We start from the raw sequence: 17,308 nt of genomic DNA on the forward strand, positions 1-17,308 counted from the left end.
CGTTTGTGTCTAGTTCTCGTATGCCCAGTTGGCCATTTTTTATGAAGAGAGGTGTCCATTTATACACCTTTGAGCTCAACGTAATGAATGTTTTTGCAAGTTGTCTTGACACATAGAGAGCCCTCATTTATCATGATCCTTTATTTTGATACAGATGGGACATGTATTATATAATATCTCTTTGAGGTGGTTTGAGTTTTGATAACTAATACACTTTGTCTTTTAGATAGTGTTGACATCAATGTATATTTTTGACAAAACACCTTACATTCACAAAAGGCTAGTCACTTGACTCTCTCTTTTCAAACTGAAAACTTCTACGAATTAAATTTGGATTGCAATAACTTGTTATACGTTTGAGAATAGACACTCAGATAGAAAGTATGGATGTGTATCCATCGGAGTACAGTGTTATAAATCTTGTTTCTAAGCCTAAAGATGGAGTTGTGTTGTGTAACTTTTGGTGGCACAATCAGTAGCCAAAATATTCATTTAGATCACTTCAATTAAAAACTAGTGTAGAGGGAGTTCTTGAGTGAAATTAAGAAGCAAATAAATTACAACTCAATTTAGAAAGCATGTAAGCACATTCAGATATAGTCCACTGCCTTTTGGGCTGCTAGATTCGTAATTAGGCTTTCCGGTCAAAGTTGGTGAAGCCACATCTTTCATCCTGACCTGGATCTGCTAAGCACTGCAACTGGATCCAATAACTTACTTCTAAAAGATTTGCTTTCACTGAAGACTTTCGATCATAACAGACAAATCAGGCCCAAATAGAAAAACAAGAACAAAACACTTTAATTGTTTAGGTTTAAATTTTTCTAGTGTAATGGTTATTCATATCTTAAGACAAATTATGAGGGTGTTTGTTTAAGTTTATAAGCTGGTCAAATTAGTTTGTAAGTTTTAAAATTAAATTGGCATATTTGTTTATAATTTTTTTGGATTTATAAACTGAGTTTATAAGCCTAAAGAAATAAGCTGGAGAGAAGGTATTTTTTTTTTTTTTTTTGCTTATAAACTACTTTGACAAAGTATATTACTATATCACCTCTTTTTTAATTTTAAAATTTTATCATATACCCTTATTTTTAATAATGTAGTATTCTTTTTAGTTATTTTAATAATAAAATATATTTATAAGCCACATTTTACCAAATACGTCAATTACTTATTAATCGCTTATAAGTATTTTAACCAAATACGTATCTGTTTAAATTTTAAACAGTTATAAGCTCAAATTAGTTTATAAACACTAATTACTTATAAACTAATTTTCATAAGTCCAACCAATCAGACTCAAACCATCACTATCAATAAAAATTATGAAAAGAAAAAAAAAATTGAACAAATTTTATGTGAAGGCACGGAGACTACATCAGAGCGGCAGAGGATCAGATTCGTCATGTGGAACTTTGCTTAGAGTCAGCGAATTAAATTATAGGTGACGAGTGTACTTGTTAGCATACCCATACATAACCCATAAATAAAACTATCTTATAATGTCATCTTTTACTTAAAATAAAAAAACTGAAAAAAAAGTGGAGACTTGCTTAACCATATCTATACACAATGCATGCAAATTGCAAAACATGAATTGTAGGAATAGGGCAAACAAAAACCCTAAAATACTGGGTCCATTAATCACAATGGTTTCGTTAAAATTGTTTTAGCCACCCAGCTGAGACAAAATCGCTAAATGCATCATGTGGAACTTGGGATTCACTTTCGCATTTCTCTTCTCCCTCTCTTCCCTCTTATATATATCCAACATAATCTTTTCTCTCCAGAAATATTAACATAATACGTAAAAATTAATTATGGCAAGCTTAGTTCTAACAACCTCCCTCGTCCCGAGGAGCACCCCGGTTAAACTAGCAGCCACAAGGAATCCATGGAGCTCCAAGTCGAGGAACGTTGTGCGGGTGAGTCACACTACCAATTGTACATAGTTATTAGATTTTCAGTGAAACTTAATTCTAATCCGGGTAAATTTTACCTTACTTTGTATTTATGTTGCAGTTAAGTTCAAAACAAGATTTTTCAAGTGCTTGTGAAAAAGCCGCTGAGGCTGCAAAAAGTGGAGCAAATACGGTAAAAAATGAGGCTTCTTGTGTAGCTGAAAATGTAATACTATTATGATCATAATATATATTGCAGATTATCTTTTTTTTTTTTTGGTTACATCCATATCTATATGCAACATTATCTGTTATTAATATGCCAAATAATTTGTTGTAATTCAGTTTCTGATAGATCTAATTTTCTGTTCTGGGTTGTGAGTGGTTAGGCTGCCCAGAAAACAAAAGACTCGGCACAAAAAGTGTCTGAAACAACACAGGAGATAAGTGATAAAGCGAAGGAAACAGTGCAAGATGCATGGGGAGCAGTCAAGGACACAACAGGGAAGATAATAGACACAGTGGTTGGGACAGCTGAGGGATCAACGGATACCATTAAAGATGGTGCTAAAACCCTCAAGCGCAACATCAGTACCTAAGCAAATTACTCTGTGAATTCATATATATATATCAATATGAATTTTGCCCTTCCCTAATTTTGTTATTATAATCTAATAACTATTACACTATCTAGCTTGTTATATATGCTATAGCATGGATAATGTACCTGTACTTGGAGAAATTTTCATTTCCCAGCAGTGTGCTAATAAACTATACTACTCATACTAGATTATACCTTTTTAATTTATTTATTTGCTTGATTTAATTTTTGTAAGGATGAAAATTTTATTCACCCAATAAATAATCCTCCTTTCTTTCATTTTCTCCTTCGGGCAATCTAAGAGATTATTAAACAATATTATCCATATACTGTCTATGATTTCAATCTTCTCTTAAAGATGACATTTGATCCCATTCCCCGGCCTTTATCACGACCATGAGGGACTTTAAGAATCAGAATAACTGAATCCCCACATCCAAATTAACTTCACCTAATTTCTTGACTTTAGTTAAGAACCATTTTTTTATGTGCAATTCCCGATCAATTGAGGCTGGCAAAACTGTGTACAGTTGAATCAATATAATTGTTTAATTTTAGTGTTGACCTTATCCAATAAAGCACAATTTCGATATCCCGTTCCAGGTTTCTTTGGAGCAATTTGATTATCCTGGCGTTCAAATGTTGGTTGTAGACTGTGATTTTGATCATTAATTACGTTTGTAGATTTTCAGTATATTTATATTAAAATTCTAATTAGACAGTCCATATGCTAACTTTCAAAAATGTAATTAATTTGGGGAAAATTTATGATGCTTTTGGAAAGAAATAAGGAACAAAAGAAGTCGATTAAGTTAGCGCGAGAAAAAGAGTTTGCTCAGTAATGTTAAAACATGCTTTATTAAATAACTCATATATTTTAGTTTATATAATTGAATTATAGTATAAATTTTTTTACTACTTGTATTGACCTCTTCAATATGTTGCAAGGCCAGAAATGAAGAAACTAACTTCGCGACAGTTCTTGGTGCAAATTCTTTGTAAAAGTAGGGAATAATACCTTTAGCCGCGTAGACTAAAGAGAGAAGATCAATGTTTGGACTTACCATTTCAGAGGTTTTACTTTGCGAAACGAAGACAATAATTTTCATATATGAAATGATATCAAAAAGATGGTGTATTTCAACTGGATATGCTCTGCAACAGTTCACTTTTGATAAAAAACTGAAACATATGAAACAGCTTAATGGATTCAAAGTACAACAAGCCAGTCAACATCAACGTGGCAACATATTATTGCACACAAAGTCGTCGGTGACCCAGCCTCACGTGAAAGATTGAACAAGAGCACATCTTATTTAAAAATGATGAAAAAAAGAAAGAAAAATTTGTAAAAGAGAAAAATCCAGTGTGGATGTAGTGTACGGAAACCCAAAGACATCCTGAGAACCAATAGGAGTTCTCTGCATGCAATGCAGCAGAAACAATATTCAAATACAACCCATTGCTTACGTCTCACCATTAAACGGGACTGTCAGAGGCTTTTATAATGACAGGCTGTAAACTTAGCGGATGCTTTGGGTAGGAGATAAAGACGGATTGAAACTGAAGAGCGCTGTTATTGGCAGATGAGGAGCAAGTGAGGGTAAGGTTACGTCAGAAGTGCATGGACACGTTGCAGCAAACTATGAAACCCGCCGCTTACCCAACGAATCCTGACAAACCATTTCTGAAACCAATTGAAACTCAGTCGGTCCACCATTTCTCTCTCTCTTCGTAGAATAATGCAGAGAACAAGAATGTGTTGATATATTAAAAAATTGTGTTACTTTTGAGTGATTTTGGATTAAAAATACCCTTTTGATCCATCATTTTAATTTATTTGATCATTAATTATTAACTTTAGCATTACACTTCTGTTGATCGGTCGAATTAATTACCAATCTGATTTGTTTCTTCGCTTAAACTTACTTTTCTTGAAGAATAACTAGATAAGTAAGTAATCTGAGTTAAATTATGAAGCTGATTTGAACAATTAATGCTTATCAAGATGTTAACTATATATATGGATTTACCAATAATGATCATAAAGAAAGATAGATGCAGTTTTTTATTGAAATTAGTAAGAATTGAAGAGAAGAACTTAAGGAATTGCATATATTTAGTTTAAAGCTGAGGCACCGCTGGTTGGCACCATTGAGGAGAGAACGTATGGCTGGTGGCACAAAATCCGGAGTGAAGCTGAGAGAAAGTAGGGGCACGAGGTTTTGTTTTGTTTTTTTTTTTTTTTTTTTCTTAAATCTATCTCTATCTCTCTCTAAAACTGTCCATCCTTTCTTTCTCTCTCTTCTTTAAACACTATCTCTCAAAGTTTAATTGTATAGTGTATAAAACCCCTAAAAACTGATTTGAACTTATCTGAAAAGAAGGTTAGACAATTGAAACTTCCCAGAAGAAACGAGAAAACACATGGGGGTTAACTTTGGGAAGATTTAACGCATGTGGTTATCTTCAAAACTCAGTCATCTCATCTCTAGTTGTATGTTGGCCTTGCTTGGTTTGAGATCAATCACTGTTCTCTACTTAATTTGGCCGCCGATAATGTTGTGTAGTATTATACAGTATGATTTTGTGAAGTCCTAATGGTGTTAATTGTTTATTAATTATTCTGTGGTTTTTTTTTATCAGAATCTTTTTTATGTTTATGCAATTAAATAGTAGAAAAGCATAGATTTGGAGAAGAGAAGTCCCTTTCTTTGATGGGTTAAGGAATTATTTATATTATCTTTGTTGATAAAACCAGATGGTTTATGTTGCTTCTCTGTTGAGAAATTGATAGCCCACACCAAACTCCTTTCACTATTGCTTCCTTAATCGGATACAATCTTCCCACTTGCACTTGTCCATCCGTACACAGGAAAAACCCTATCCTTCACTCATTTTTTTCCTTTATTTCTCTCCACTTTCTGTCTTTCTCTAATTCTATCTGGTAACAACAGAACATCGTTTCAAAGGTTTCTACCCTTTTTCCCAAAAAAAAAAAAAAAAAAAAAAAAAAAAAAAAAAAAAAAAACCAACGCTGAGATGAAGAGTTGGCAACTGCATGCTGAAGATCTACATGCAGTTCCGAAAAATGAAACAAACTGTACTGGTTTTGAGGTTTTGGCGGCAGAACAAGTTCTGGGTGCCGGCGAAAGAGAGATCTGGCTTGATGGACCACAAGATGATCTCCTTGATATTGATGACGCTTCAATCTTGTATGGAGACTTTCCTCCTCTTCCGGATTTCCCTTGCATGTCGTCTTCTTCGTCATCTTCATCAAATCCGGCAGCGGTGAAGGCCATTGGTAGCTCTTCATCGTCATCTTCGGCTACTTCATCTTCTTCTGCAGCGTCTTGGGCAGTTTTAAGGTCAGATGTAGAAGAAGATGTGGACAAAAAGATTCAAAATGATAATCAAAATCGATCAGTAGATGTACCACCGACTTTGTCATCTACTACTTCCATGGAGATTATTCAGCCGACGGACTGTATCGATGGCGGTGACTGCATGGATGTGATGGAGAATTTTGGGTTCATGGATCTGCTCGATAGCAATGATTTGTTTGATCCTTCGTCTTTGTTTCACCATGATGACAACCCTCTTGAACAGTTTCAACAGGACAATAAACCACCTCAGGAAATGCCACAACAAGGACATGCACAGTTTATGATGCAGAACAACAATGAAGATAGCCGTGAAGTAGGGCCTTCAGATGACTTGGCCATGGTATTCTTGGAATGGCTGAAGACAAACAAAGAGACCGTTTCAGCTGAAGACTTAAGGAGAGTGAAAATCAAGAAAGCTACCATAGAGTGTGCTGCCAAGCGTTTGGGTGGTGGAAAAGAAGCCATGAAGCAACTCTTGAAACTTATACTTGAATGGGTGCAAACTAATCATCTCCAAAAGAGACGCATTAGAGAATCAGCCTCCAATCTTCCCTACCAACAATATCAGGACCCTTTCCAAAACCCTAACCCTAACCCTAACCCTACCTCAAACCCAAGCCTGAATTGCAATCCTATCCCGCATGATCAACCCAACCCTTGTTTTACCCAGTCGCCATGGATCGGGCAGCCGTCTTACATTCCTGATCCGGCAACTGTGGTGCCGGGATTTCCACCTATGGTTGGTTACATGGGTGACCCATTTGCAAATGGAGCATCTAATATGAATGGCCACAGTTATCCTCCCCATACAGAATATCATATGCTTGATTCTGCTCATTCATGGCCCCCTTCTCAGTTTGCTATGGCTTCTCATTACAACTCGTTTCCGGATAACAATCTGCACCCCGCTCCTCCCCATCCCCATGCATTCACCGGATATGGGAATCAGTACCCATACCCATATGTTCATGGGCCTGGAGATCAAAGGTTGATGAGGTTAGGTTCTTCTGCCACCAAGGAAGCTAGAAAGAAAAGGATGGCTAGGCAAAGAAGGCTTTCATCGCATCCAAGGCATCATCATCACCACAATAACCAGCAAAACCAGATGTCGAATGAGAGTGCAGACCAGCATGCAAGATTTGGTAATGATAGTTGCAACCCTGCTGCTCAAGGCAACACCGGAAACTGGGTCTTCTGGCCCTCTCCTGCAGGTGGTGCAGCCTCGGCCACGCCGATGCTGCCTCTAGACAGATCTTCCATGCAACCGCAGAATTACCAGCGGCAGGTTGCTTCAGATAGGAGACAGGTGGATTCTTTTTTTCTTTTGATATTTTTCATTGTTATAAATTGCCGAGATTTGCCCATTTGTGAAAGAAAATTAACACTGTAAAATCCAACCCAATTTATCATAATCGATTAGTTAACATGTTGGTTACCATATTTTGAAACATGGGAAAAAATGATTTGCTTATCAAATTATCTATCGAGCCTATAGATGCCTTATAAATCAGGAAAACTCGTTTAAGAATATATGGAAACTTTTAATTCTGGATGTGGTGCTGCTCAGCAATAGTGTACGGTAATGATGATTGTTTTTATATTCATTTAGGGATGGAAGCCGGAGAAGAACCTGAGGTTTCTGTTGCAAAAAGTATTGAAGCAGAGCGACGTGGGTAACCTTGGAAGAATCGTGTTGCCAAAAGTATGCTCTCTTTATTTTTGTTTTGTGTTTTGCATTTCAAAAGAAAAGTTCAAAAGTTAGATCTTAGTTGGTGTAATGTTCTCATTTTCAAAGGGTTAATTGGTGAGCTGTGTTTGATGGAAAAAAAAAATGTAAATTTCTACAGAAAGAAGCAGAAACTCATCTCCCAGAACTGGAAGCAAGAGACGGCATTTCTATTGCCATGGAAGACATTGGAACTTCTCGTGTCTGGAACATGCGCTATAGGTATTCTAAAATTAACCTTCTTATATTCATTCCATTGTTTTTTCTGTTCATAGCATTCATTGCTAAGTGACACTTTTCTTCTTTGGATTTCTTTCTTTTTCTCTTTCTGGAGTTTCAGATTCTGGCCAAACAACAAAAGCAGGATGTATCTCCTTGAAAACACAGGTGGGTTATTCGAGTTTTGATATAGATCCATATATATTATCAAGTCTTTATGAATAACATTGTTCTCATTTTCAATCATAATCTTTCAGGAGATTTTGTTAGAACAAATGGACTTCAAGAAGGAGATTTCATAGTCATATACTCAGACATCAAATGTGGCAAATATGTAAGAACTAAACCATCATCTAATTCACGTAGTCTTTTCAAATACTTTTTATCTTCTCCAAATTTTGTATAATATCTTCTTTAAAAAGCTTGAATCAATCTCACAGTTGATAAGAGGAGTGAAGGTGCGGCAACCAGGACTAAAATCTGAGACAAAGAGGCCAGGAAAATCGCAAAGAAATCAGCATGCAAGCACTCCAGCCACTGCTGGAAATGATTCGTCATCTTCACCCATCCCTCAAACAGTAAAGTAAGAGAGAAGAAAGAAAGACCCAACAAACCCTTGCCACCTCTCGTGTCATGCATGGAAGTGATTAGACAAATGGCGGGTCAATGGGGGTTGTTGGTCTTGTTAAAACATCTTTTGATTCTCCGCCCACTACTTCAACTTTTTGGTTTCTCAGATCAGATGTCAACTGGGGAAGCTATTAAAGCGGCTTGGTTTTTGACAACAGTGCGTTACGATCGCAGCGTTCAACTGTGGTGGATGAATCGTTTGTAATATGTTATAAAGTACAGAATTTCTGTAATGTGTATTATTATGTGGTATTAAAGTGTGTGTATTATTATGTGGGTGTGTTTTAATTGATCATTTTAAGGCGCACCGTTGTGTTTATTATGAATGTTAATAATACTTTCGGTATTACTTCATCGTATAAAATGAATGGATAGATGTATTTGTTGTTGTGTATTTAGACCCTTACAAATTGTTCCATGATTTTTATTTTTAATAATTACTTGGAGGTGAAATGTGATTAATAGGACATGGTTGGATGCATCTTGGGAAAAGTGATGATAATGATAAACATTTTCTGTGATTTTCTCACTTGTTATGAATTTTAAAATTTGATTAGTTAACATCAAGCCGCTGAATATGAAACCTGAGTGGTCACGTTTTTTTCTTTTTCAAGGGAAAAGTTACTTAAATTCGATCCATAAAATTAAAGGAGATCAACGGAAAGAACATTTATTGTTAATGTGATTAATTATTGGTGTATATATATATGTACACACACCATATTTTATTATGAGACACACAATATTTTTTAGAGTAACGATTCTATCCACCCAAGGTTTCAAGAAATGGCAAGTTACCACCCTTGGTTTCATAAATTACATATTCACACACTTAAATTAACATTGATAGTGATTCTTGGATTATGACACAATATAGAGAGTGCTATTACCAAACTGCCCTTGAACATTTTACTTTTGATTATGGCAGCTAATTATCAAAAACCCCCCTGAAAGATAGAAGTCTGTCCATCGCGCCTCTACAAGTTAGGCAAACTCTAGCCGCCACAATCGGCACCATAGACCAACCAAAGCTCGGCAATAGCGATGCGAAGGAGAATAAATGTCGTGAAGAAGGCGAGGAAACAAAGAAATTGCACAACGGTGTCGTCCGAGCGCACATGCCGTGATGTCGCTTGCTGGAGTTGTGCGTGGTAGACGGCGTTTGGTGAGCTACCAGACGCCGGGGTGATGAGGGTTTTGATTAGGAGGGGTCAATGATGCTAATTAAGGGTGGTGATGGGTAGGATTTTGGCCACTAGGATCCGGCTTGAAAAGGCAAAACCTTAAACCTAGTAGCAACTAATCACCGATGGAAGCAATCAAGTGAAAATCATAGGGGTTTGGTGTAGGGATGACATGACCCGTCTAGACCCTCCCTATCTTATAGGCTCCGAGAGTACCCATGAGACTCAAGTGACGCAGACGTGCCATGTGGAAAAACTATGAAACTTGTTTATAAATTAAAACATCATAAAACTCTTCTAGCTGAAACATTTATATGCACTCCCTTTTGTTTCTCACAAATAAATATAACATCATTTGTAAATAAACAAATGCAACTAAATCTTTACAAAATGAAACATATAGTATCAGATTTTTTTATATCTTTTACAATCCAAGACATGAAATAAATACATGATGAAGAAACATAAACTTTGCAGTAGAAAATAAAACACAACTATGACACATATGATGAAATAAAGTCACGTGGCCCAACCTGGAGTAGGATTCACTCCTCTACACAATCTTTTTCTTGACCTGGTGGGGGGAAAAGAAAAACATTTGAAAACGAGAGGTGATCTAAAATGCTCAGTGAGTGGGGAAGGGGTTAGTATGCAATAAAACATTTCAATATACAATAAAATATTTCAATATAAAATAAAACATTCATGCTTATAAAATCTCATTTCCATAAACACATTTTATAATATAGACCATCTTCCATAACCAATGCTGAAATCTCTCATTGCAAAACTTTTTTTTGAAAACTTTTATGGCAAACAAATCAATACTCATGTTTCTCTAAAAATATCATTTCTAAAAACATTTCATATACAAATAACATTTGCATTTACAAATTTCCACTTCAAATACATGATATATATATATCCAAACCATCTCTCAATCACATGTGAAAACTCTCACCCAACTAGTACCCAGCGGTAAATCTGTCCAACTTAGCAAGATCTAACATCGCGCAGGTTGAATCACTAAATCCATCCTGCTAGGCGGAATAAACACCGCTCAACCTTCAACCTAGTGAGACCATGCATTGATTGGGTCGGCACAATCAAATCTTGTCTAGTGTTATTTGCCTCGCTAGGGCCTTCGACCCATTTGGGTCGACAAAACGACAAAATCAAATCTTATCTAGCGATATCTACCTCACTCGGGCCTTCAACCCATTTGGGATGGCACATGACCAATCATATGCATGCGTAGAATCAAATCAATATCATGAGGGGGATGGTTACTAATTAGGGTGGTTTGAAAGCCACTAACATCTCATACTTACTCTCAAAACATGACATGACCTGTCCCGACTCTCCCTATCCCATAGGCTTCAGGCACACCCATGAGACTTGGGTGATCGAGACGTGCCTTGTGGAAAAACTATGAAATCTGTTTATGAATTAAAACATCATAAAACTCCTTTAGCTAAAAAAATATTTATAAACACTCCTTTTTGTTTCTCACAAATAAATATAACATAATTTGTAAATAAACAGATGCAACTAAATTTTTACAAAGTGAAATGTATAGTATCAGATTTTTCCATATCTTTTACAATTCAAAACATGAAATAAATACATGATGAAGAAACATAAACTTTGCAGGAGAAAATAAAACAAACTATGACACATATGATGAAATAAAGTTGTGTGGCTCAACCTTGAGTGAGATTCACTCCTCTGCACGATCTTCTTCTTGACCTGGTGGAGGTGGAAAAGAACAACAATTAAAAACGAGAAATTAGCTATAATGCTCAGTGAGTGGAGAATATGTTAATATGCAATAAAATATTTCAATATACAAATAAATATAACATCATTTATAAATAAACAGATACAACTAAATTTTTACAAAATGAAATGTATAGTATCAGATTTTTCCATATCTTTTACAATCCAAAACATGAAATAAATACATGATGAAAAAATATAAACTTTGCAGTGGAAAATAAAACACAACTATGACACATATGATGAAATAAAGTCGTGTGACTCAACCTTGAGTGAGATTCACTCCTCTACACGATCTCCTTCTTGACCTGGTGGAGGTGGAAAAGAACAACATTTAAAAATGAGGGATGAGCTATAATGCCCAGTGAGTGGAGAATAAGTTAATATGCAATAAAATATTTCAATATACAATAAAACATTTATGCTCATCAAATCTCATTTCCATAAACACATTTTATAATATAAACCATCTTCCATAACCAATGCTGAAATCTCTCACGGCAAAAGCTTCATTCTAAAAACTTTTATGGTAACAGATCAATACTCATGTTCTCTAAAAAATATCATTTCTAAAAATATTTCATATACAGATAGCACTTGCATTTATAAATTTCCATTTTAAATTCATGATATAAATATAAATATACATATCCAAACCATTTCTCAATTACATGTTAAAACTCTCATCCAACTAGTACCAGGGGTAAATCTGTCTAACCCGGCAAGATCTAAAGTCGCGTGGGTTGAACCACTAGATCCATCCTGCTAGGCGGAATTGGTCATCGCTCAAGCCTTCGACCCAGCGAGACCATGCATTGCTCGAGCCGACACAATCATATCCTGTCTAGCGATATCTGCCTTGCTCGGGCCTTCGACCCACTTGAGTCGACAAAATCAAATCATGTCTAGCGACATTTGCCTCACTCGGGCCTTCAACCCACTTGGACTGGCAAAATCAAATCAGGTCTAGCGATATCTGCCTCACTCGGGCCTTTGACCCACTTAAGCCGGCAAAATTATGTCATACGCATGCGCAGAATCAAATCAATATCATGAGGGGGATGAATACTATATATGGTGGTTTGAAAACTACTATCATCAATATACATACATTTAACTCACCATTTTACATAAATCTCATGCCTTCATTCATCAAGAAAACATATAACATAACATTAAATTCTCATGTGCAGTATAAGGCTAAAATGCAAGTTTTCAACATGATTTCATAATAACTCTTTAGCCCAATTTTTTATATTATCAACAACAACTTTCCAAAAAAACTCAATTTCTTATGTAAACCAATAACATTAGCAATGAATCATATTTATATAAAGTAAATCACTAAATTATGGCAGATACTAAACCAGATCAACTCATTTGAAGTTTATAATAAACATTTATTTCAAAATGAAAGTTAGGGTTTGGATTTCCCACTCACTATTTTCGAGCTTAACCCTTTAGCCAAAAAAAGATTGAAATCCTCTAAAGATGCCCCTACTTGCCTCCCTATATACAAAAACCAATAAATCCTCCATACATAAGTCCCCTTAAAGTAACAGCTCAATATTAAAACCATTGGACACTTCACACACCAAAAGATTAACCTAACTTCTTCTTTAACAAAACAGTCTCATAACCGAACATTGGTCGCTCTCGGATTTTTCATAAAAATTTCATTCATCAATTTAAGCCATAATTTTAATGGGACATTCTAGAGACACACAAGTTGTTCCCCATAATTTTCTCAAGTCATTCCAGAATCAATAACTATTTAAAACATGATTTTCTTTCAACTCATTCAAAACTACCAACTATTTCCAGAATTGAGGTTACTAACTTGTAAAATTCATAACAATTTAACCATTAATCTAAACCTCACAAAACTCTTAAGAATTAAACTAGACACATATAGAATTTACTAGAATTTAAAATCATTCATATAGAATTTACCAGAATTTAAAATAATTCAATTTAGATAAAAATAGACGTATCAAATCATTTTTCAAAAATACATGTTCTACAGAAGACAAAAATTCCAAAATTCACAAGACAACTTCAAAAATCCATATAAAATTCAATTCTTCGAGTTTTTGAGTGAAATAAATTTTTAAACACTTCTCAAGAAGTATGCAACAAAATATCCGAAATTCAGCTTCAAACAAAAACCTAAAACATACAAAAAAAATTTCGGAATTCCAGATGGCCAGATTTTTATACAGTGAACCCTTATATCAAAATCACATCTTTAACCAAATTTTGTTTAGGAAACACATATATGTTCTACCCAAATAACATTATTGAACTCAATCTTCTCATTTTAGTGTAATCTCATGCCATTACACTCAATTATAACCAACACAAATCAAATGAACTAAAACTCATCAAAGAGGGAAATTCTAAGTTTTACTCACCTCCCATATGCTTGATCTTCCTCCACTCTTTCCGATCACCGGAGTTTTGTTCGTCGGCCACTTGTCCAGCCACCTTCATCATTCTCTACTCTCTCTCTACATTCTCTCCCTTCTTCCTTTCTTTCTTCTTTCTCTCTTTTCTTTTCTCCATTTTCTCTCTTTTCTTTCTTCTCTTCTTTTTCTCCTCTCTTTCTTCTTCTCCCCGTCGTTCCCTTCTTCGAGGAAATTTAACTGGCCAGACCTCCCAAGTTTGCATTTAAAAAAATAACCTTGAAAAGATTTTGTAATTTTTTTTAAGTTAGAAAAACTGACGTGGCACACTTAGGATTCATTAAACATGTAAAACAGGTTAAACATATTTGGGTAATATTATAATTAATGAATTTTTTAAAAAAATTTTGAAAATTAAAAACGACCCCCACCCTTCAAAATCGCTTAATCGAGTCATATACTCAAAAAACGATTGACAAACACCTTTGATTTCTTTACGATTTTTGGCGATAAAAGTGCCATATATCTGGAAAATATTCGATCCTAAAGCTTCCTCACACAAAATCATGGTTGATATTCACAAAGAGGAGAAAAACCCAACCCCACTCAAAATCCTAGACTCTGGCAGCGACAGCTGTTCAAAGGCTGTCGAAGAAGAGGCTTTGGTGGATCATCCGATAAGTCAAGGTGGTCCAGAGGCAGAGGAGACAACGGTGGCACAAGAACAGAGAGAAGAATCAAAAAATGGTTCTGAAGAGGAGGATGCTAGCAAGAATTCAGGCGAGGAGGAGGACACTGGTGAAGAAATGGTATGTTTTTTACTTGTGGTTTTAAATTTGATGAGAAAATTGATTAATTTGTGCGAATTTGGGGGATATGTAGTTGGGTTTATTGTTAAAGTGGTTGTGGCGTTTTATCGAGCAGTTGGCAGACATCGAGTAAGTGGCTTTGTTTGGGTTCCAGAGGACGGGGGAAGGCAAGGGAGGCTGTAGGGAGGTTGTTTGTGGGAGGTTGGAGGGCTGGGGATGGCAGAAGCTATGCGCGCGTAGCTGTGCGTGACTAGCCTTGTAATATGCAAGGCAGCCCTCCAGCCCCCTTGTTCCGCCAAGGTTGTAAGTGATAAGGTAACGTAATTCCCCAAGAGGGTGACAATTAGGTCGAGTTGATAAGTTTTTACGAGAATAATAGAGATTTTAGAGGAACAAAAGAAGGGTATGAACCGATTCAAAGAGAGTTGTTTCGGTCATTTTGTGAGCATCGGAGAAAATTGGAAAAAAAACGTTCTGAGGGCAGGGAGTGCATTATATGTTGCTGCACTCAGTTAAAAGCCAAAAAAAAAAAAAAATGAAATGTGGTTTGTGGTGGATGGCACTACGTTTTGGGATGATGGAATATGCCCTGATGACCGGCTTAAGATGTAGGGCATTTCTAGATGTGGAAGAGCAAGAGAGAATAAAGAAGAGTAGGGCAACTGATAACTTGGCTAAAAAGGCATCTTTTACGGGATGTGATTTAGAGGAGAGGTTAAGAGATGATGGGTATACCTCTTCAGAGAGGTTTAAGATGTGTCTGGTATAGTTCGTGCATTCGATCCTAATGGCTTCTGACTCAACAAAAGTCATTAATATGGATTGGATGAAGTTTGCAAGCAACATGGACTTCTTTAATGCTTATCCTTAGGGACGAGTATCATTTCAACTAACCATGGACTCCCTACAAGGAAAAGACATGGCGTTAAAGCATCGCCAATCTGTCGAGAAGAATAGACTGAACACATACAATTTGTTTGGCTTCCCATAGGCAATGCAGGAAAATATTAATAGTTTTTTGTTATATTTTTTTGTATTATATGTATTTTAATTATGATATGGACTATTTTTTGATAATGTAGGCTTGGATGTGTGAGGTCGTTCTTGTTTTGGCTAAGGTGGGGGGGGGAGGAAGAAGACTTCGAATGAGCGATCACAATTTTCTAGGATGTTGCGGTGGCACATTGAGATTAAGACAAAATAGACAAGGAAATTCAAGCAGCTCGGGTAAGATTAAAGGATTAATCTTTTGAATATGCACTTGCTTTTAAATGTGGCTTAAATTTGATTAATTTTTTTTCTTATTGCAGAGAGTCGTTTGTCCCTTCCTTACCGCTACTAGGGGTGAAGCGGGAGAGGAGTATGTTACATCGTTCAAAACACTAGACAATGCATCATATGAAAGGATAGACCGCCTAATGCAGGACCTAGAAGGGGTCATGCATGTGAGTGCAGTTGCTGGGCCACTGCTTGAGAATGTTGTTGACATCGAGGATGATGAAGCTCTAATCAGCGGGAGGGAGGAGGATAAAGAGGTTTGTACGCCTCCACCAAATTGGCAAACCGGTACAAGAAGTATCATTTTGCCGAGGCGTCAGGGTCAGGAGAATAAGGTGGTTAACCTCATAAACTGTCTGTTTAAGAGTTTTACAATAGCCGTTTATGAGATTTGAGAAGATGGAAGAGCGGATGAAAAGGGTGGAGGAGAAAGTTGATATGGTGGAAGAGGAAGTTGGTGGGGTATTGAAAGTGGTTGAAGTGCAACCTGAGTATAAAAGAGAGAGCCGAAAGAGTAAGCACGTAATTTCTCCTTACACGACAATAACATGTGGAAAGAAAAGGAAAAAGAAGAAAAAAAATGAGGAAGTTCGTGAAAGTGTAGAAGCAAAAATAGAGGAGGGTAAGGAGGAAGGCTGAGGAAGTGGGGAAGTGAAAATGGAGGACGAAGTGGACAAGTGAAAACGGAGGAGTTAAAGGTCGATTTGTATAGGCCAATAGATGAGGAAAAGACAATACTCTTCTATGCCTATTACAATTATTCTAGAAGTGAGGGACATGTGAAGTGCAAGATTGAGGATTATCCCCGGGAGTGGTTTGAAAATATGTTGACAATGGGCAGGTGGCTCGAAGACTCGGTGAGTTATTTTTTCCTTATTTTTGCTTATATTTTCCATGAGGTATTGTATATTTATCATGTTGTTTTTACTTGATGCAGTACATCAATGATATTTATCATGGTGATATTTTGTATCTGCATTGTGTCATCACTGATGTGGCATTTGGCCAAACACTAGTAACTACATATGACACTTTAATGAAAAAGGCCAATGGTAGAGGTGCAACCAGGGGAGGCAAGCGGAAAAGATTTGCCACAAATGACTTCGACGGTGCCCCTGATGATTTTCAGTTTGATGATAGGATGATGCAGTATGTACGGGGGGGAAAGACCCAAACATAGAAACAGTTGGGCAAACGTTAAAAAAGTATACTGTATCATGAACATCAAGGATATGCATTGGATAACTGTCATCGTGCTACTAGAGGAGGGCTTGCTGCAGATCCTTGATTGCAACCCAAGTATTTGTCAAGAGAGGCAGTTGGAGACGGAGTTGTAGTCGCTATGTATATTGTTCCTGCGGCTGTTGAATGATAGCGGGATGTTTCA

The 17,308-nt window shown here is 36.3% G+C and overlaps 2 protein-coding genes across 2 annotated transcripts; both read left to right on the plus strand.

The window, feature by feature from the left end:
• The first annotated feature begins 1,823 nt into the window (after window positions 1–1,823).
• On the plus strand, window positions 1,824–2,503 carry LOC116115524 (uncharacterized protein At4g13230-like). Its single transcript, XM_031401666.1, has 3 exons — window positions 1,824–1,928; window positions 2,026–2,097; window positions 2,294–2,503. Exons 1-3 carry the CDS (start codon window positions 1,824–1,826, stop codon window positions 2,501–2,503), a joined length of 387 nt encoding a protein of 128 aa, XP_031257526.1.
• Window positions 2,504–5,547: 3,044 nt separating this feature from the next.
• On the plus strand, window positions 5,548–17,101 carry LOC116115525 (B3 domain-containing transcription factor ABI3-like). Its single transcript, XM_031401667.1, has 8 exons — window positions 5,548–7,197; window positions 7,501–7,593; window positions 7,739–7,839; window positions 7,958–8,004; window positions 8,094–8,170; window positions 8,277–8,414; window positions 15,954–16,088; window positions 16,859–17,101. Exons 1-8 carry the CDS (start codon window positions 5,548–5,550, stop codon window positions 17,099–17,101), a joined length of 2,484 nt encoding a protein of 827 aa, XP_031257527.1.
• The last annotated feature ends 207 nt before the right edge of the window (window positions 17,102–17,308 follow it).

This window comes from Pistacia vera, unplaced genomic scaffold (assembly GCF_008641045.1).
Source record: "Pistacia vera cultivar Batoury unplaced genomic scaffold, PisVer_v2 Contig745, whole genome shotgun sequence".
NCBI lineage: Eukaryota > Viridiplantae > Streptophyta > Magnoliopsida > Sapindales > Anacardiaceae > Pistacia > Pistacia vera.